Source organism: Martes martes (assembly GCF_963455335.1).
Source record: "Martes martes genome assembly, chromosome: 2".
Taxonomy (NCBI): domain Eukaryota; kingdom Metazoa; phylum Chordata; class Mammalia; order Carnivora; family Mustelidae; genus Martes; species Martes martes.
Window position 1 is genome coordinate 68,986,729 of NC_137889.1, and position 19,383 is coordinate 69,006,111.

Below are 19,383 nucleotides of genomic sequence, written 5' to 3' on the forward strand. Positions count from 1 at the left end.
TCCCTCTCCCACTCCCACCACAGGCATTCCCTCTCTCGCTGGCTCTCTGTCAAATCAGTGAATAAAATCTTTAAATTATCCCGATCATTATTTATACCTACCATAAACATATCTACTAAAAATTATATCTACCATTATTTAACTGATTTATATGTGAAACACACATTAATTTATGCAGCTTTCCACAAGTCAGAAATAGGGCCAAGAACTCTAACCTGACCCAGGAACAATCCAGAAAGAAATCACTAGGTGAGCCCGGTAGGATATTATTGAAGTTTTCTTCCAAGAATACGAAAAAATGAAATAAAATAGAATCATATTTAATCTTCAGAACCTCAAAATACTATTCCATGCTAAATACTATCTTATAGTATTTGAAAACCAGTAGATTATACATATCAATAAAGTCACCAAGTCAGAGAAAGTATGCGTCTATGTATGCATGTATATGTATGTAGGTACCCACATATACATACGGAGAAACTATAAGACAAATTACCACCAGATGATTTAGAAAAGTGTACCACAGAATGAAGAAGTCTGGTGACACAATGTATACTGGAACAGACCAAACGTCCAATCCTAGGCAGAATTCTCAGGGTCACTAAAATGTTAACTTATATAAAAGGTTGGACTTTTTCTGCTTTGTTCACTAATATATCTGAAGTGCCCAGAACTATGCCTGGCAATTAATGGATGCTTATCTGTTGAATACGTTAATTAATCCATGTTCCTCTGATTTTGATGTGACTACAAAATGGGGACAATGAGATACATCTCTCAGAGACAGAAAAGCATCTGTAGCCTCCTTAAAGGAAGGAAGGTCTCTGCCTTACTCATCTCTATTATAGTAGCAACACATACAGGGAGTATGCCTAATACATATTAGCAGAATAAAAACTAATTTAGTAGTATTAATTTTCCATGAAGTAAAAAAGTGACAGAGGTTCTCATTCCTCATTTAATGAGTATGTCTGCTAACGAGAGTAACATTTCTCACTGAAGAAAAATAATATATAGGCTCTGAACTACCATATTATATGGAGCTCCCTATAACTAGGTTAGTAAAATTTAGGTATTCATTTATATAATGTATGTTTTAAAGGATTTAAATATGCATGCACTCAGAGACTTAAGGCTTTGACTACTTTGACATTTCAAAGTGTATTCCATTTTTTGTATGTGGGTGACAGCTGTAAAACTCAAAGGTCTGTGGAGTTAGTTCCACAATTTTAGAGAAAGCTGTGTTGCTGACTTCAAAACTTTTTGGAGTTTAGAAAAGTAATATGGTGCATATATATTACTGAACACTTCCAGTATATTATACATTGATACTTTTGCAGAAAGTTCACGAGTATTCAAATAATAAAACTGATTATCTTAAGTTACTTAGAGTTAGGTTTGGCTAACTTTAAAAAAAATTCTTAGCTCTCAGGGCTTGCTGGACATCTGGTCTGCAGACAAGGGACAGTGGGCAGCAAGTTTATTTTTTTGGCATATTTTTCATCTGTCTCCCATACTACATCTTAATAGCCCTTGCCCTGTGATGTTAAAGTAACTAAACTATTTGAACAGATTGTTATCTATCAACAACAGGGATAACAATTCATGGCAGTTATTTCTACAATGTAGTTGTAGACTTACACATCACATTGTAATTTGTTTTACATATCTGACAATTGAGGTACACGTACTATGAGGACATAACTTGATGACAAAAACATCTAGAAAGCAATGTTGTCAGTAATAAGATACTGAGGCCATCGTGAGTTGTGGGAACAAAGTAAGAATTACGTATTTTAAAACCAAGGATTACACAGCAAAAGTTACCCCTTATAACACATGGAAACTAAGGATCTGTTCACTCAACAACCTTACCAAGGTCAGTTTACCACAGTGTTTGTGATGCTAGAGCCAGATGCCTGATATAGAATCTCCGCTCTATCACTTATTAGCTCTAGGGCACATTACTTACCTTCACTATGCCTCAGACTCCTCATCTGTAAAATAGGGATACTATAATACAATACCCACTTTACAAGGTTATCTTAAGGGTTATATGAGTTCATATGTGGAAAGATAAGTGCTTTCCCTGCATCCCAAGTTAGACTCTATACTATTAACCCTATTTTACGGTCATCAAAACACTAACATTAGTGACTATTTTCTGTTTCCATAAAGTAAGCTCCATGAAGACATGGCCTCTATCTAGTTCACTTTTATAGCCATAGGTTCTAGGAAATTTTCCAGCTCTATTCTAAGTGCTCAATACATATTTTCTGGCTGATAGTAATACTGATAAGTGTCATGTCAATATATAAGCAATAATTTAAAGCAGTATAAATGTTAAATGTGAAAAGATGAGATATAAGCACAAGCAATAATACAAGTTCCTTCTGCCCATCACTTCTCTGATCATCTGCTTACTAGCAAACACCATGTTTTAATTCAAAGTTACTGTGAAGCCTTTCCTGAGTCATTTGCTTTGAGTATTTTGTACTCATAGTACTTTGTACATGGGTGCATTCAAGCAAAATTATACTTTTGTACTATAAAGGTTTAAGGTTTTTACCACTAGACTATCTAAGATGCATAAAGGATTGTAACTTTTCACTTTTGTATATCCAAAGGTACAGGGGATGAAGAATCATCACTTTTATTTATAGCTAGTACCCTGCACAATACAGAGAATAAGACCGCAAGAAAATTTATAATTTATATTCTGTTTACTCAAGTTTATGCATGACACATGAAACACTCTTAAGAAGAAAAGGCCTGATAGGATTTAAAATAGAATGGTCTGATATGTGGTAACTAATTCTTTTACTGACTAAAAAAAAAGTAGTGACAATAAGCCATATCAGATCAATTGAAAATGCTTGAATTTTTCAAGCTCAAAATTTTCAAGTTGAAAATTTTCCCCCAGTTCCAGTGGAATATGTGTGTAAGGAAAATAACCAAAGGAAGTCACATGTTAGTTTACTTAAAAAAAAAAAAATCAGGTACCCTATTAAAATTTCCCTCCAAACTTGCTCATATCACCACCCTGTTCTTTCTTCTCTCCAAAGTATTGTAATTTTTTCCCTTTATTTCAGCATTTTCTGACATTTTTTGGCTACTGTAGAATCTCAAAAGTGCCACTGAAATGACTTTACCCTACGTTTGTTTCTCCTTCATTTTCAAAATTGGTAAGTAGTAATTACTTTTAAAATTAAATGTCAAATTGTATCTGAGTTTATTTAAATTTAGAAAACAAAATATTCAAATCACAGCTGCACAGTCATTTAAAAACATTTAGTAAACAAAAACATGCCATATTCTTAACAGAACAAAAACTCCTTCAGAATCTTCCAAGTTTAACACATACTTCAATGAATTAGTCATAAGAATATTTATACTAACTTTCTCCTGCATATCACTAGGAGCATAAAGACATGAAGGATAATTTCTGAACTCTAAGAGTTTATAGCCTAACTGGAGAGACAAGATAACTAAATGGAGTAACATCACCGGGCAGTACATATTTGCCTAAGGGCCAAAGGTAATGGCAACAATTACAGTATGTTCCGCTGATGGATGAGGACAACAGTGGATGTAATCAGTGCCAGGAGAAAGGTTCCAACCAGAGAGGGAAGCTAGACTGTGAGGTCCTGGAAAGAATCTAGAAAGAAAGAGGCACAAAACAGACTGGTCTGGGAGAAAGATGGAGGATGCCGGCTTTTTAAAGGTTTCATACTTCTGTATGTTGGGGAAACATCCATCTATTTCTAATTATCTAAGAATTCCATGAAATGGATATTGAGGGGCGCCTGGGTGGCTCTGTGGGTTACGCCTCTGCCTTCGGCTCAGGTCATGATCTCAGGGTCCTGGGATCGAGCCCCTCATCGGGCTCTCTGCTCAGCGGGGAGCCTGCTTCCTCCTCTCTCTCTGCCTACCTCTCTGCCTACTTGTGATCTCTGTCAAATAAATAAATAAAAATCTTAAAAAAATAAAAATAAAAATAAAAATAAATGGATACTGAATTTCATGAAATGACTTTCAGGAATCAAGACATTTTAAAAGAGCAGACTTGCAACAACTATTTTTAGTAAGAATTAATCATGGCTGGACTAGATTAAAAAAAAAAAAAAAAGGTAAACCTAGATTGGCGCTAAAGGCAAAACTATGCCAGAAATGTAAAACTAAGCTGTAGTGCTATAAGGAATAGGCAAATATTTCTGGCAGCTGCTCTTGTTAGTATGAGAAGTACTATTGTCGTAATATTATTAATAGCAATATACTTTGGGAGGGGCTGTCATTTATACTATGCAAATATTACCCTAAAATTCAGAAATATAAAAGGATAAACTAAGGTGATACAAAAACTGAAATAACCCTAAGACTTACAGTAAAGATAATGTAATAAATCATAAAACTATACATGTGGATCATCTGTCTAGATAAAAACACAGATTATAGTTTTAAAACTATAGGAGGAGTAGAAAAAACTGTAGTTGAAAATAATATAGGTGACAGGTCCATGACAAATATTTTCCAGAAAGAATAAAAAATAAAATCACACGAGCAACAAATAATTTCTTGATTTACATAAATCATTCATTTATATGAAGCTGTAAGTATAAGCCTATCTCATTATTTTTTCAAAAGGAAAAAAATTCCCTATGATAAAAAATCTAGACTGATACAATTAGAGATACAGTGACATAGTATTAACTAAGCAAAATCCACAAAACTTTATCACATAGGGATACATTTCCTTAGAATATGATTTCTTACTCTTTAAACAACAATAGAAATCCCTCATGCTGGTTTTTAATTGATATTGCTTTCTGGAAAACAATTTAACAGTATTTCTCAAGAATCTAAAGAAGTTCATACTCCTTGACCCAATAATTCTACTTCTAGAAATCTGTGGATAGAGATGTTTAGGATTCATGTATAAAAAAGTTCAAAGCAGGTCACTGTCTAAATCAACAATATGAGGAAAATTTTGGAACAGCAGATTATATATTTTTAAGCAACTACAATTATGGGAAACCACCAACAATAATATTAACAATGAATTAAAGTATCAGTATTCCTTAAAAAATTATTTACTTAAAGTTGTTATTGTGGTTATTTTTCAGCAGTGGAACTACTGGTAATTTAGTAAATTGTAAAGGAAAATATTTTTTCTAAATTTTACGTATTGAGTATGTCTTATTTCTATAAAGAGAACTAAAAGATATTAATTATTGGAAGAAAGTTAAAATTCCCTTCCACCATTCAATTTGGAGGATTTGGGAGATTATTAAATTCAGAAAGGTAGTAATTCGCAAGCTGGCTTTAGCAAAAGAGTTTATGATGGCCTACTTTGGGGGTACATACAAAATCTTCCCACAAATGGAACTTACCGTAGGGTAAGTAGTTAGACACCTTGTTTTTTTTTAAAACAAAGGTAATACAACTATTTGACAAAACTGGCAGACCTTTGCTGAAGAGGTACTAATAGACTGGTCAATAGTCTATGAAAGGAGCATAACAGATTAACATTACATACTACTTAAACTAACTGAATATTATACATACAAAAAATATCTAATTAGATTATGCCTGAATGAGGTTAAAATTTTGAATATAGTTTTATCTAGTATCATTGATAACTCAACAATGAAGAAAAAACTTAAACTCAAGACAGCACTGAAGCTAAGAGAGGTAAAATGCTGTTTAAATTTTTGTCCTCACTGTCAAAAGTACTGGTTGAGCAAACTGATGAGAATGACACTGCACTGCAGTTGGAGGATGCTTTATCTGTCCAGACAAGCTGCTCTCAGTTGTTGTCTGCCAACCACAGACCCTGAGGTATGACAAAGATTCTCTTCTTGACCAAACTCTAGATAGGCTCTGCTGAGCTCTTTTTCAGCTAGGCCCTGTCCTTGGGCACATTGTCAAGAGCAAGAATCCTACTCAGTTTAACCAGACTCCTCCCAATCTTGGTATCTGACCACCTTCCATAACTGCTGGGTTCCTCATCTTCTATCATTCCCCACTTGATGTCTGACCACTTTGGTTACACTGGTTTAGCCAGAAGCCTCCCCCCACCCCGCACCGGTGTTTCCTCTTAGTAATTTTCTCCCCACTGACCCCTCCAAACTGTTCCTTAGCTATAAACTCTCACTTTTCTTTTCTGTATTTGGAGTTGAGCCCAATCTCACTCCCCTACTACAAAGCCCCTTTGTAATAGTTCCTATATCTATAACACCACAGTACCCCTGAATAAAGTCTATCTTGCCTTTTGAATAAGTGTCATGAATAATTTTTTTAACAGGTATCATCATTCAGCTTACAAAGACAATAGACAAACATGCATACTGTTCAAATATCTCCAGTTTTTTATTACTATAATTATTGTGTAATCTGTAGGGTAATTTCATAAGTGAAACATCTTAAAAGAGATTACACCAAAACCCCTGTATTTATAAATGCTTTATCATATCAAATTTATTTGTAAGTTACTTGTTTTAATCTTTGAATCTATTTTCTCACAGAAACAAGGTCAACAATGATAGCCTCCCAGGCTTACCCTACAAAATACTAAGCGTAGTTGAAAAGTGTTAAGTTCACATAACAACAAAATGTATAAAGAGAACAGCTACTGCTATTAGTTGCAGCATTCACGCACTCTACAGCTAAATGCAGCTTTACTACTCACCAAGAAAACTGGGGAAGATTAGCTGGTTTGAGCCTCCGTTTTCTAGTCTACTGAATTGGAGAGAATACCTAATTTAAAGTACTTAACAAACATTTAAGTCATTTAAGCATTCAGTGGGTTAAAATATACAAAACAACTAAAAGAGTGCCTAGAATACATAGTGGGCTTTTCTAAAAAAGACAGCAATTATTAATAGCTTTATTATACTAATAATGTATATTGAGAAGAGAATAAGCAGTGTGTTAAAATTCTAGCAGTTAGCCACACAAAGATTCTTTTCTACAAAATTACAAAAGAATTAGAAGAGAAGATGATGGTTTTAAAGGAAATGTAAGACTTACGGCTTTAACTAACAATCTCATTCTAAAAATTTACACCATAAGCTGAAACATATATAAGCAAAAAGATAAATGCACAAGATTTACTGTAGTATCATTATAATCACACAAACCTAGACTTCACTCTTTTTTGAGTAAAGATTTATTAAAACACAGTCATGTCCATTCACCCATTCATTTAAGTAGTGTCTATAGCTGCTTTTGTGCTCCAGTGGCACAGAAGAGTAGTTCTAATAGTGACTATAGGGTCCACAAAGTCTAAAATATTTACTGGCCCTTTGAAGAAAGTTTGACTTAAGCTAACCTGGAAAGATAAAAATACACAGGAGTGATATTCACATTTTCTCAAATGACACGAATATTCTACTTTAATTTCTACTTTTACTTTGAAGAAAAATTTATTTTAAATGTGGTATTTTGAATAGAATTTGATATGGAACATAATTCCTACAAAACTGTTTTCAACTATCAGAAATCCCAGTCATGTCTGACTGATGTTTGACATTATTGCTTGGGCTCTTTTGTCTCAGGAGAACAAGCCCTTGTCCCATATTGACCCCACCTCACTACCCTACTACCCCACCAGCAGTTCTCCACACTCTTCGCTTTGTTGCCCATGCTTATGCGGCACAATCGGTACACAGTTCAAGCCCAGGAATATACAGGAAACCCTCAAAACAATATTTTGTCTGTAAGTCAGCAAAGTCCGATAGCTTTAAAAGCCCTATATAAACCACTGCCATTTGCATGTCATCTGGAAATTTCTATCAAAATAACAATGAAGAGTAACTTTATGAGAATATTGTAAATGTTTAAAAAGCTCCCAAACAAAATGGGCTAAGAAATGAAATTTAAGCACTGAAGTACATTTTCTTACTATTATTCGTTGTAAGATGTTCTTTCTCTTATCACTAAAAAGAAAAAAAATGCTGTCAGATAAGCTATAAAATTCCATCAAAATGCATCTAAGGTACATTTTTTTTTGTATTTTAAACACTTCTTAAGTATGTTCAAAATGCAAAAAAATAATGTACCTTAGGACTTAAGAAACAGCATATTACCATAATTAGGCATTCCAATTTCAAAGAAAATTAAAAATTTCCAGTGATTTTATAGATTAAATAAGCTTTTCCTAGAAAATTCCTCTTCTACTAAAAGACAATTCTTTTAGAATACTCAACTAGTACTCTCAAATGCTCCTGATCCAATTACCTATAGGGCTTTTAAAAATATAGATAGATCCCTAAACCTTAATCCAGATCCTTTACATAAGACTATCCAAAAGAGTTGGTAACCCAGGATTCTATGTTTTTTAAGACTGACTGATTTGGAGTGTGAGCAACCGGGGGAGGAGCAGAAGGAGAGGAAGAAAGAGAATCCCAGAGTGTGGAGCCTGATAGGACTCAATCCCACAACCCTGAGATCAGGATCTGAGCCCAAATCAAGAGTTGGATGCTTAACCAACTGAGCTACCCAGGTTCCCCATGAGTCTACATTTTTAACAAATTCCAAGTGTAACTTAGTACAAAGAATGCCTAAGCAATCATAAATAAATAATGAGGACCTTAATACTAAAAATATTTTCATTTACAGTAACTGAGTAATAGCTAGATTGCTATTTCTTTACTGTTGTTAGTATTAAGTCCAAAGTACCTCTGAGAGACCAGAATAATTTATATAATATTAAATTTGACTACCAATACCAATATTACACTTAATAGTAGGTCAATAAATTTTCTGAAAATATTTCAAGAGATACAAATTGAGGTTGTGGTTATAGCAACTAAAATATTGTTTCACAATTTTTGAAGTTATTTTATTGTGCAAACACTACATGGATCAACATCTATGAGGGATGGAGGGACAATAAAATGTCATGTTTTTCAAATTTTAATAGGTCAAGACTGTTACAAGTCTTATTAAGAGGTCACTCTAGTGCACATTAGCTCACTACCTAGAAGAAAAAAATGGCCTACAAAATACAGAAATCTACCTGCTTTGTGTACTTTGGCGTCAAAGTACAGATTGTAGAACAATCTGCTTGAAAGCAAAATATGCCCAGTGTAAGAGATATACTAGATGTTACACACAAAATGACTAATTACATATCATACCAAAAGTCTTCCTTAAATCTTTGATAAAGAAAAATAATATTTTTAAAATGTTTATTATCAATTTACCAAAGTTAATAAATTAAATAACAAAGAACATGCAAGCCAATTAAAAACTATCTAAATTAACCAGTCATGAAAGGGGGGGATATAATTACACGATCCCTCTAGTATTTCTAGTACTCAGAGTCAATGAGTTATGCAAGAGTAAGTTACTGGGAGGTAGGCAGTCCGAAAATGAATGTGTTTTTTAGTTATCTTTCAAAAAAACTTTCTCGTGTGAATTTTATTCTTCAAATCTAGTTCTCTTCTGCTGTTACAAATGCAAGGCTATAAATTAACATAACATAGTAACCCAGAAAAGTCAAGCTGCATAGTGACCCTAGGAAGCCCTCAGGGAAAGCCTTGAAGTTCTCTATTAATTTTATAGAATCTGTCCCAGAGCCTTTAAAGTTTCATGTACATGTTAGAAAATAATGGTAGAAAACATACATTGTGATATAATGAAATAATCTGCCATATATTGTACCTAAGAATTTATTAGAAATACTCAACAAAGAACAAGATTATCTTGATTGTTAATATCTTAATCCTTTCATTTAAAAAACCCACACTTCTCCTCCATTTAAAAATTTACTTGGGTTGGTATTTTCTTTTATAGAAGTGTTAAAATAATAAATTAGTTTATTAACGACTTTAAAGCTATTAGAGGTCTCTGTGTAAATGCTTAAATCAGAACAGTGACCTCATTCAGAAGTTATAAAAGTGACAAAGCAAAAGAAGACAAAATAAACAGTTTCTGACAACATAGTAAAGAAGAAAATAAGAGGGTGATGGAGATATTTGTATTCCATGTTCAATGTTGAAACTGTATTATTTAAACTTCACTCAAAATATTTTCAACATGGCTAACACTTGTTTCGAGTAAAAGTGGAAACTACTCAAAAGGAGCTAAGATAATTAGAAAACACATTTTTACGAAGGATAAGTCCCAGCAAATAAAAGATTGTTTTTACTAAGGAGAAAAAAATACTTTTCAGGTGTTGTGTGTTGATCTTCTTGTTTAGTAGAATATTTCCCCCTCATTTTTTTTTCTTCTTAAAAAAGGAAACTAAAACATTAATAGCACTGTTACATGTAAATACCCATTTAATCTCAGGTTTTTGTGGGGATTTTTGGTTTACTGTGTTCAGGATCATAAACATATTTTAGATCTAAAAATATATCACTCTAGTTAATAATTCAAACTAGCAATACCAAGTTAACTCAAAAAATACAATAAAACTGCTAATATTAACAGGGTCAGAACTTGGTGAGGGAAAGGAGAATGTTATCCCGAAAAACATCCAATAAATCATAACTTGATTATATGTTAGCACAAGTTCTACAAAATGTTTGTTAGTTCAGGATTGTCTATATATAAACTCTATCGTAACTGCCACACAATAGCATGCTATTTTTATTTTATATTACAGCAAAAAGTAAAGTCCCTATTACATTGAGTTTGAATTAAAGAAACAGCAATTTAAAATAATACAGCTCTAAAGGCCAGATAAATCTAGGGAACTTGGAGTACTCTTAATAAAGAGCTAATGTTGTAAATTCCCACGTATAAGAAGAATGCCACCAGCTTCTTGCTTTTCCCACAGAATAAAAACTACCAATTTGGGGTTGTAGTATTTGCCAACGTATTTTAAAACATAGTTTTTACATTTACCATTTTTAAGTAAACTTAAAGGATTCTAATATCATGAAAAATAAATGAGAGAGGGAACAAAAGGTGGACTGGGTAACCTTGCCCTCCAGGCTTCTCATCATACTATTATAACTACCACTTATTTAAGTTTTATCTGGCTACATAATGCACTGATAATTTTATTTATAAATATCAATTGAAAGCCCAAGCATTTCTTCACTAAAGGAAAAAGAAGTTCTTCATTTAAATAAATATTCCTATTTTCAAATGCAAGACTTACCCGTCTTCGACAAAAGGGGAGGCCTTGGGCAATGATGCTAATGCTAAATATCTTCATCACAGTTTGATGTGGCAGAGGCTCTTTTGCACTTTTAAGATCAACAGGAACCAAGCCATGGTTTAAAGTAGCTTTTCCTGGTTTTGACATTTTAAAACTCCTCTTGGTTGATGAATACTTTCTACATGTAATACAGGCACATTACTAAAAATTCTAACCACCAAATTAAAGTATAATTTGCTAATTAAAAAACAACAACAAAAAAAGGCTGAGAACCCAAGGCCTGCAGCTTTTGTCTTTCAACCTTCTCCTACCAAATGTCCTGACCTGTCTGAGGCTTGGTGAAGTGCAAACTATCCTAGAATAGCCAGGAATTATAAACTAGTGAAGTGAAAGCTCCTGCTCCTGCCAGTCAAACAGCTGGTGAACCTCCCATACAAAGTCAGTAATGTGAATACAGCCAAAGCAGGGCAATGCTGTAGGGTCTCTTTTAAACTTCTCCAACTACTGACCCAGGTATTCCCTAGAAAGTGAAAGTAAAGTTTTCTTTACAAAAATCCTGTATTTTCTCTTAAATCCTTGAGTCTTCCTTACCTAAATATCAGCATTAATATTTTAGGAATGTTTTGAAATGTGCTTCAAATTTAAGGACAGCATTTATGCACGCTCAAAAAATACAAACACATGTAAGTTCTTAGATATATTCAGAATGAACACTATATTTTCAACTGTTTGTCTTAAGCATGCTCTCTTTTCCTTTTTCATACAACCATTCTTTATTTCATACTAAGACGTTAAATCGACTCTATCTCTCTAAAGCTATTAATAGGCACTTCACATTAATCTTATAAGTAGACATTTTAGTTGTTTGCAAATGTCAGTTCAAATTCTCAAAAACGCAGTGATTCTACTTAAAAGTATGTCATGTGATTAAAGATATTTTTTTGAAAAACCCAAGTATTTATAAATGTAGCTTATGATGGGAAACATTTATAGTAAAATAATTACTAACCAGTTCATCACAAATCCTTAGTGCCTAACTTCTCCAACATACCATGGTCAGAAATACCTTCCTAAAATGCATAGAGAGAATATGGTGTACAATCCACTACTCAAAAACTTTCCCCATTTGTTCCCCAATGCCTAAGATACAATATGGAGATGAAGATTCTCCTCAGAGTGGCTCCAAACTAATCTTTCCAGCATTACCTCAAATATTTTCCGAAATTAAGCACTTATGCCAATGTTAATTAATACTACACTTCATATTCAAACCCATGAACTAGACTGTCATGAAGATGGTAAGAAAAAAAAGTTCAGTGTAAGAATTAACAGAGAGTAGTTTTGATAGATGGTAAGTAATGGATGCGAACCATCTATTCACAATGTTTGGTTAACTAGTTGTTCTCTCCTTCCATTCTATTGTCCTCTTTCAAAAGCCAGTCATCTTACTTACCTCTCCTTTCAATAGCTTTTATTGATCTCTATAAGGAGAACTTAGAATTTGATATGGAGGGAATGAAAAACGACAATCAGAGATGAGTGATTTCTTTCATAACTTCGGAAAGATATGTCTTACTAAATATAAAGTAGGCTACTGGGGAAGCCAATCCATACACTAGAAATACTCCCAGTCCCACCAAGATGCTACTTCCCTTTTATGCCATAATTTAAAATGTAGTTAGGGACACCTGGGTGGCTCAGTTAGTTAACCTGCTGCCTTCGACTCAGGTCATGATCCCAGGGCCCTGGGATAGAGTCCCACATCAGGTTCCTTGCTCAGCAAGGAGCCCGCTTCTCTCTCCGCCTCTGCCTGCCACTCTGCCTGCTTATGCATGCGCACACTCGCTCTCTCTCTCTCTCTCTCTCTCTCTGACAAATAAATAAATAAATAAAATCTTAAAAAAAATGAAATGTAGTTAAAAATTCAAAATCGGGGCGCCTGGGTAGCTCAGTGGGTTAAGCCTCTGCCTTTGGCTCAGGTCATGATCTCAGGGTCCTGGGATCGAGTCCCATGTCGGGTTCTCTGCTTGGCGGGGAGCCTGCTTCCTCCTCTCTCTCTGCCTGCCTCTCTGCCTACTGTGATCTCTCTCTGTCAAATAAATAAATAAAATCTTAAAAAAAAATTCAAAAGCATTGGGGTGCCTAGGTGGCTCGGTCGGTTAAGCATCCAACTCTTGATCTCAGCTTGTCTTAACCTCAGGGTCATGAGTTTAAGCCCCGTGAGTTCAAGCCACTTAGGAAAAAAAAAAAAAAGGCAAAATCATTTTCAGAGGTAACATTTTTAATTACACCAAAGTAAACAATGAAATTTCTCCAAGGAAAATATACAAATGACCAATAAGCATATGTCAAGATGCTCAATATCACTAATTAGGGAAGTGAAAATCAAAACCAGAATGAACTAACGATGCAGACCCATTAGGATAACTATTATTTAAAAACAAAACAAAAAAAGTAAAAATAAAACAAACACACACACACAAATACACACAAGAACAAGTGTTAGCAATGATGTGGAAAAATTGGAACAGTTGCACATCACTGGCAGGAACATAAAATGTAGGTAGCTACTGTGGAAAATAGTATGGCGGATCCTCAAAAAATTACCACATGATCCAGCAATTGCACTTTGGGGTATACACTTCCCAAAAAGAACTGAAAGCGGGGATTCAAACAGATATTCATACATCCATGTTCACAGCAACATATTCACAACAGCCAAGAGATGGAAGCAACCCAAGTAATCGCTGACAGATGAATGGGCAAACAAAATGTGGTATATACATACAAGAGAATACTATGTAGACTTAAAAAGGAAGGAAATTCTGACACATGCTACAACATGGATAAACTCTGAAGACATAATGGTTAAGTGAAATAAGTCAGTCAAAAAAGGACAAATGTTGTATGACCGCACCCCTACATGACATACCTAGCATAGTTAAATTCATGGAGACAGAAATTAGAATGGTGGTTGCCAGTAGCAACTGGGAGAAAGGACTAGAAAGTTAGTGTTTAACGGAATGAGTCTCAGCTGGAAAAGATGAAAATGTTCTGGAGATGGATAGTGGTGATGGTTGCACAACGCTGTGAATGTATTTAAAGCCAATGAATTGTACACTTAAAATACAGTTAAAATGATATATTTTGGGTGCCTGGGTGGCTCAGTGGGTTAAAGCCTCTGCCTTCGGCTCAGGTCATGATCTCAGGGTCCTGGGATCAAGCCCCGCATTGGGCTCTTTGCTCAGCAGGAAGCCTGCTTCCCCTCTTCTCTCTCTGCCTGCCTCTCTGCCTACTTGTGATCTCTCTCTCTCTGTCAAATTAATAAATAAAATCTTTTTAAAAAATGATAAATTTTATGCTATGGATATTTTAGCCACAAAATTATTTCAATAAAAAAGTAAACAATTACAAACCATAAACACCAACAAAACAAAACAAAACAAAACAAAAACACACAACAGAGATCTAGGGATAAAAGAGAGAATACTGGAAATCTTTAATTTGATACAGTTAAAAAAAAAAAGAGGCTGTTAGCTAAGATCACCATGTGCACAGCCCCAGTATGGGTGTGGGTGAATGTCTCCAGCTTCATTCCAGTCTCAACTCCTCTTCTGATGCTCACTTTATTTCTTAACACTTTTTCTCAAATCACATTGTCTTTACTCCTTATTAGAAAAATCCCTTTGTTGCAGTAGCTCTGGAATGCCCCTTCTCTAAGCAACGATTAGTACCTACTTTGTTAATATTACATATAGTTTTATGTAGACTGACATTCTTTATTCTCAAAAAAATTCTCAGTGGTATCTTTGAAATCAGTTAATTAAACCTTCAAAATTCCTTTCTCTGAACCACAAAGAAGATATAATTTAAACTATGTGGTATTTCAATGCAGAAATATTAGAGGAATATACTATATTTCACAAGTTTAACATATTCATTCTGCACTGAAAAATAAATGAAACAGATCAACTCCAAACTTAACTTTCACTTAATCCAATAATGATAACATACTGAAAATTATAATTTTATATCTTAAAGTCCTCAAAGAACTTTATAGTTACATGTATTTACATGCAGATAGTTTAAAGATGAGGAAGATATGAAGCTCTCTAATCAACTTGGAGTCTGATCTTAAGGAAGGGGAAAAAAAGATATGGGACTAAAAAAAATAATCTGAACTGAGAAAATTAAAACTAAAATGAACCATGTTCTTTCCCCTGCTTATAAGAGGGCATAAAATATTATGAAGTAGAATTAGTTTTTCATTTTCAAGAAATTATCATTGATGACAACAGGAGTAAAAACTAGGGCTATTTGGAGATAACCAAGTTCTGGTAAACACATAGTGACATTCCAATTCAAGTCATTTTTTTTAAATCAGTAAATAACTGCCCTCAACTGGATAATACAGAGCATTGCAACTCCAACAAACCTAACACTAAATCCGATTATTTGTCGGCAACACTATAGTTCTATAAAAGACATTACTAGTGATTGAACAAAAAGAGTACTGATTTCCAGAAGTGTGTACTACCAAGTTTCATCATTTTGAAGGATTTAAGTTAACAGTACTTCTAAAGCAATGTTCTCAATCAGCATGAAAACATTCAGAATACCAAAATTTCAAATACTAAAGAAAATCCCAATGAGGGAAATGAAATCATAAACAAAGCACAGAACCCTAATTGTTAACTTTAAAATGCACCTAGTTCCATGTGCTCAAGAAAGAATAAAGTCTTAGTATCAATCATATTTTTAAAAACATTTAAGATACTCTTATTAACCCCCTCTTCCAAGCTGCAACTCTGCAAAACAGACAAACAAACTCCTTTTAAGATGACACTGACAAATATTAATGAAGTATAATATAAGTTGGTACGAGCATCAATGCTCGTACCAAACTGCCTTCGGTGCAAAGCATGGTTCTACTTCTTATTTGCAGTATGACCTTAAATTAATGCCTCTACACCTCAATTTCATCTATACAAAACCTCCTCACAGGGCTTTTATGAGTATTAAATTAGTTAATGCAAGTGAAACACACAGAATAATGCTTCCCATCTAGTAAGTGTCCAGTAGTATTAGCTGCCCTTACTGCTACTGCTGCTGTTGCTGCTGCTGCTGCTGCTACATTAAGATAAAAAATCACACATAGCTTTGTAATACGTATCAGTTTTACAAATCACTGGGAAAGCAAGCAGAGATTCTAAAATCCATCTGTAATAACTTTAAAATATTTTAAAACATAATCACCTATAAGTTTTATAAAGGCTTCCATAATTCTGTCACAATTTTACCTAAAAATTAATTTGTAATATCTTAACTGCAGTGTCTTTTAAGATTCCAGATATCATTGACTATCTATCCAACAACTGAGCATTAGGGAACTTGTAAAGAGAAAATCTCTATAAGGCATTTTGCCCACTAACCACTTACTGATTTTCTTTCTTCTAAAAGTTTGTACTAGTCAAAGATGACTATAGATAAACGCTAATGCACCAAATACCCACAATTTGGTATTTCTAAACGTATTATAGTCCCACACATTCCAATTCTCTAATGATGACAAAAAGATTTACAGCTGTATATTCTGGATATCTATCTTTTCTTTCATTCATTATTATACAGAAGGCTAGTATTTAACTGTTCTTGGCCAAAGGCCACAGCATATAAGCAGCATAAAGATTTTCCATTTTCATAAACTACTCCTAATTCAGCTGAAACAACTCACTTGGAAGATAAATTTACCTACAAGTATGAATGATTTTATACCAAGAGTTTTCAAAGTCTCGTACCAAATACTTCTGACAGGGAGAATATCAGCCTATGTCATTTTAAACACAGTATTATTCACTACTTCTATGAATTTAAGCAAACAAGTGACTTGACTTATTCTTAGGTAGAAACAAAAAAAATTCCAGATGCTTAAAATTAGACTACTACTAAAGCAAAATAAGTCAGAATCAATATTCTTTTGAGACAAGAATTCAGTATTATAAAGTATACTCATTTATTCAGGAATACAGAGTGAGAAAATTATTCTGTTTCTCAGTCATTCTTTTCCATCTTTCCTAACACCTTAGATATCAGAATATTAAAGATCTTCCCAGCCTAAGCAATCCATGTACAAAGATAAAGCAATTTAAACAGAGGAAAACAATGATAAATCAAGAAATTAAGTTTCTTGGCTTAATGATAAATGGTGAAGCTTGTATTAGTTAAAACTGCAAAAAAATATAATAAATCCAAACAAAATTGTTGGTCAACTGTAGAAACAAAAATATCATCAGATTTAGTAAGAAATTAAAATATAAATATATGGCATTGCTTTTAAAATGTTATTATCCAAAAAAGGCATAGAGCAAACAAAAGAAACATTTTATTAAAATTAAAAACATTCAAAATGATTAAAAATGATTCCTTAAAAAGTTCTATAAGGTATTTTTTTTTTTAGGGAGGGAAAGGGTAGAGGTACAGAGAAAGGGAGAGAGAGAATATTAAGCAAGCTCCATGCTGGGCTGACCGCACAACATGAGGTCACCACCTGAGCCAAAATCAAGGCGGAAGGTTAACCAACTGAGTCACCCAGATGCCCCTCTAAAAGACATTTAAATACTCAAAAGTGTGCACTAAGAAAGATTATAACTTCCAACTATAATGAACACGAGATATTATATTCATATATACATTTAATAGGTCATAACATACTATTGTACAGTAAGTAGTCCCTTCCTTACCCACCATTTCAGTTAACCATGCTCAACTGAGGAGGCAGATGATCTTGACCGGAAGGTCAAGAGTACTTAATGCTCCATCACAGTGCCTACAACATTCAACTCACTTCATCTCATCATGTAGGTGTTTTATCTTCTTACAACATCACAAGAAGGGTGAGTTCAGAACAATAAGGTATTTAGAGAGAGAGACCATTTTCATATAACTTTGGTTATAGTATCCTGTTATAATTGTTCATATTTTATTATTATCGCTGGTAATTTCTTACTGTGCCTAATTTATAAATCAAACTGTATCATATGGATGTCTGTATAGGAAAAAACATAGTATTTATAAGATTCAGTACTATCCAGGATTTCAGGCTTCCACAGGGGGGTCTTGGAAAAGAACGTTAACTCCTCCACGGATAAAGGGAGACTGATAATTTTCTTTAGCTGGGCACCAAGGGCAGCCCCTTAGTACTTAAGAGAAACTAGCTTGGGTTCTGAAATAGCACATACAGTTTATACAAGTGTTATAAAAATGTGACCTGGTAATTGGCATTTGTGAAATAAAAGCATTATGTATAAATATCAATGTATGTATGTTTTACACTGTCAAGTAAAAACACTACAATAGTGGGTTACATAAAGTACTGTAACTGCTTCGATTTACAGAGCCATAGTCTAACTGCTGGACATCTAGGTTCTTCCTGAATTCTGCTGGAATTTTCCAGTTATTTCTTAAAAAAAAAAAAATGGCTAAAAATAAAGTTACAAAAACTAAGAGAAAATCCAACCAAACAAGTCCTTCAAAATGATGACAAAACTACCCCATGGTACACCAGAAATTTTACGATCCAAAAATCCCAACTACTTATTAACTTATTTACAACTAAATTTGTTTACAACTACATTATTCTTGACTAAACTGTTACCTCAATCAACTCTAAGCAAATTATCTGGAATTCATACTCCAGGTAAATTTATCATCATACGAAAAATCCTGGGTGAATTTTAAGTTCTAGGTTCAGCTCTACCACTAACCAGTGTCCCCCTAAATAAGTCTCTTAACTTGTCTCAGATTTCAGATTTCCAGAATGAGGAGACCAAACTAGATGACTGAGAATGAAGTCCCTTGCAGCTTTAAGAGTATATGTCAGCTCCAGTAGTACCAAGTATAGAACCTTCTTGCAATAGTGTTGGACTGTCAATTTGGTGAGCCTTCCTTTATTACAGTTTGGTGAATAGTATAGTTATGGTTTTATAAAACATGTAAAAAGAAATTCACTACTTCATTTGTGTATACCTTTTAAAAATAGACATTTATCCCTTTGCTATATATATATATATATATATATATATATATATATACACACACACACACACACACACACAAACACACACACACACTACTGTTATATAACAATAAGAAAATATTTTCACTGGAAAAAAGTTCCAGGCATAAATTATTTTTTTAAATGATTCAAGAAAAATATCTCAGGATTTTTCTGATTCCATACTATACCATAATAATTTGTTTGTATTTTT

At 33.7% G+C, this 19,383-nt stretch overlaps 1 protein-coding gene across 3 annotated transcripts in view; it reads right to left on the reverse strand.

Moving 5' to 3' along the window:
* The window catches only part of FBXW7 (F-box and WD repeat domain containing 7), a gene marked incomplete at its 5' end in the record, with an annotated part of 240,174 nt that overhangs the window by 51,930 nt on the left and 168,861 nt on the right, over positions 1–19,383 (reverse strand). The window contains one exon of one of the 3 annotated variants that reach the window (XM_080795263.1): positions 11,117–11,463. The exons of the other annotated variants lie outside the window; for them this stretch is intronic. Within the exon in view, the coding sequence (XP_080651389.1) occupies positions 11,117–11,263 (147 nt within the window). Of the gene's footprint in view, positions 1–11,116; positions 11,464–19,383 lie in introns of those variants that run through there. 3 annotated transcript variants of the gene reach the window in all.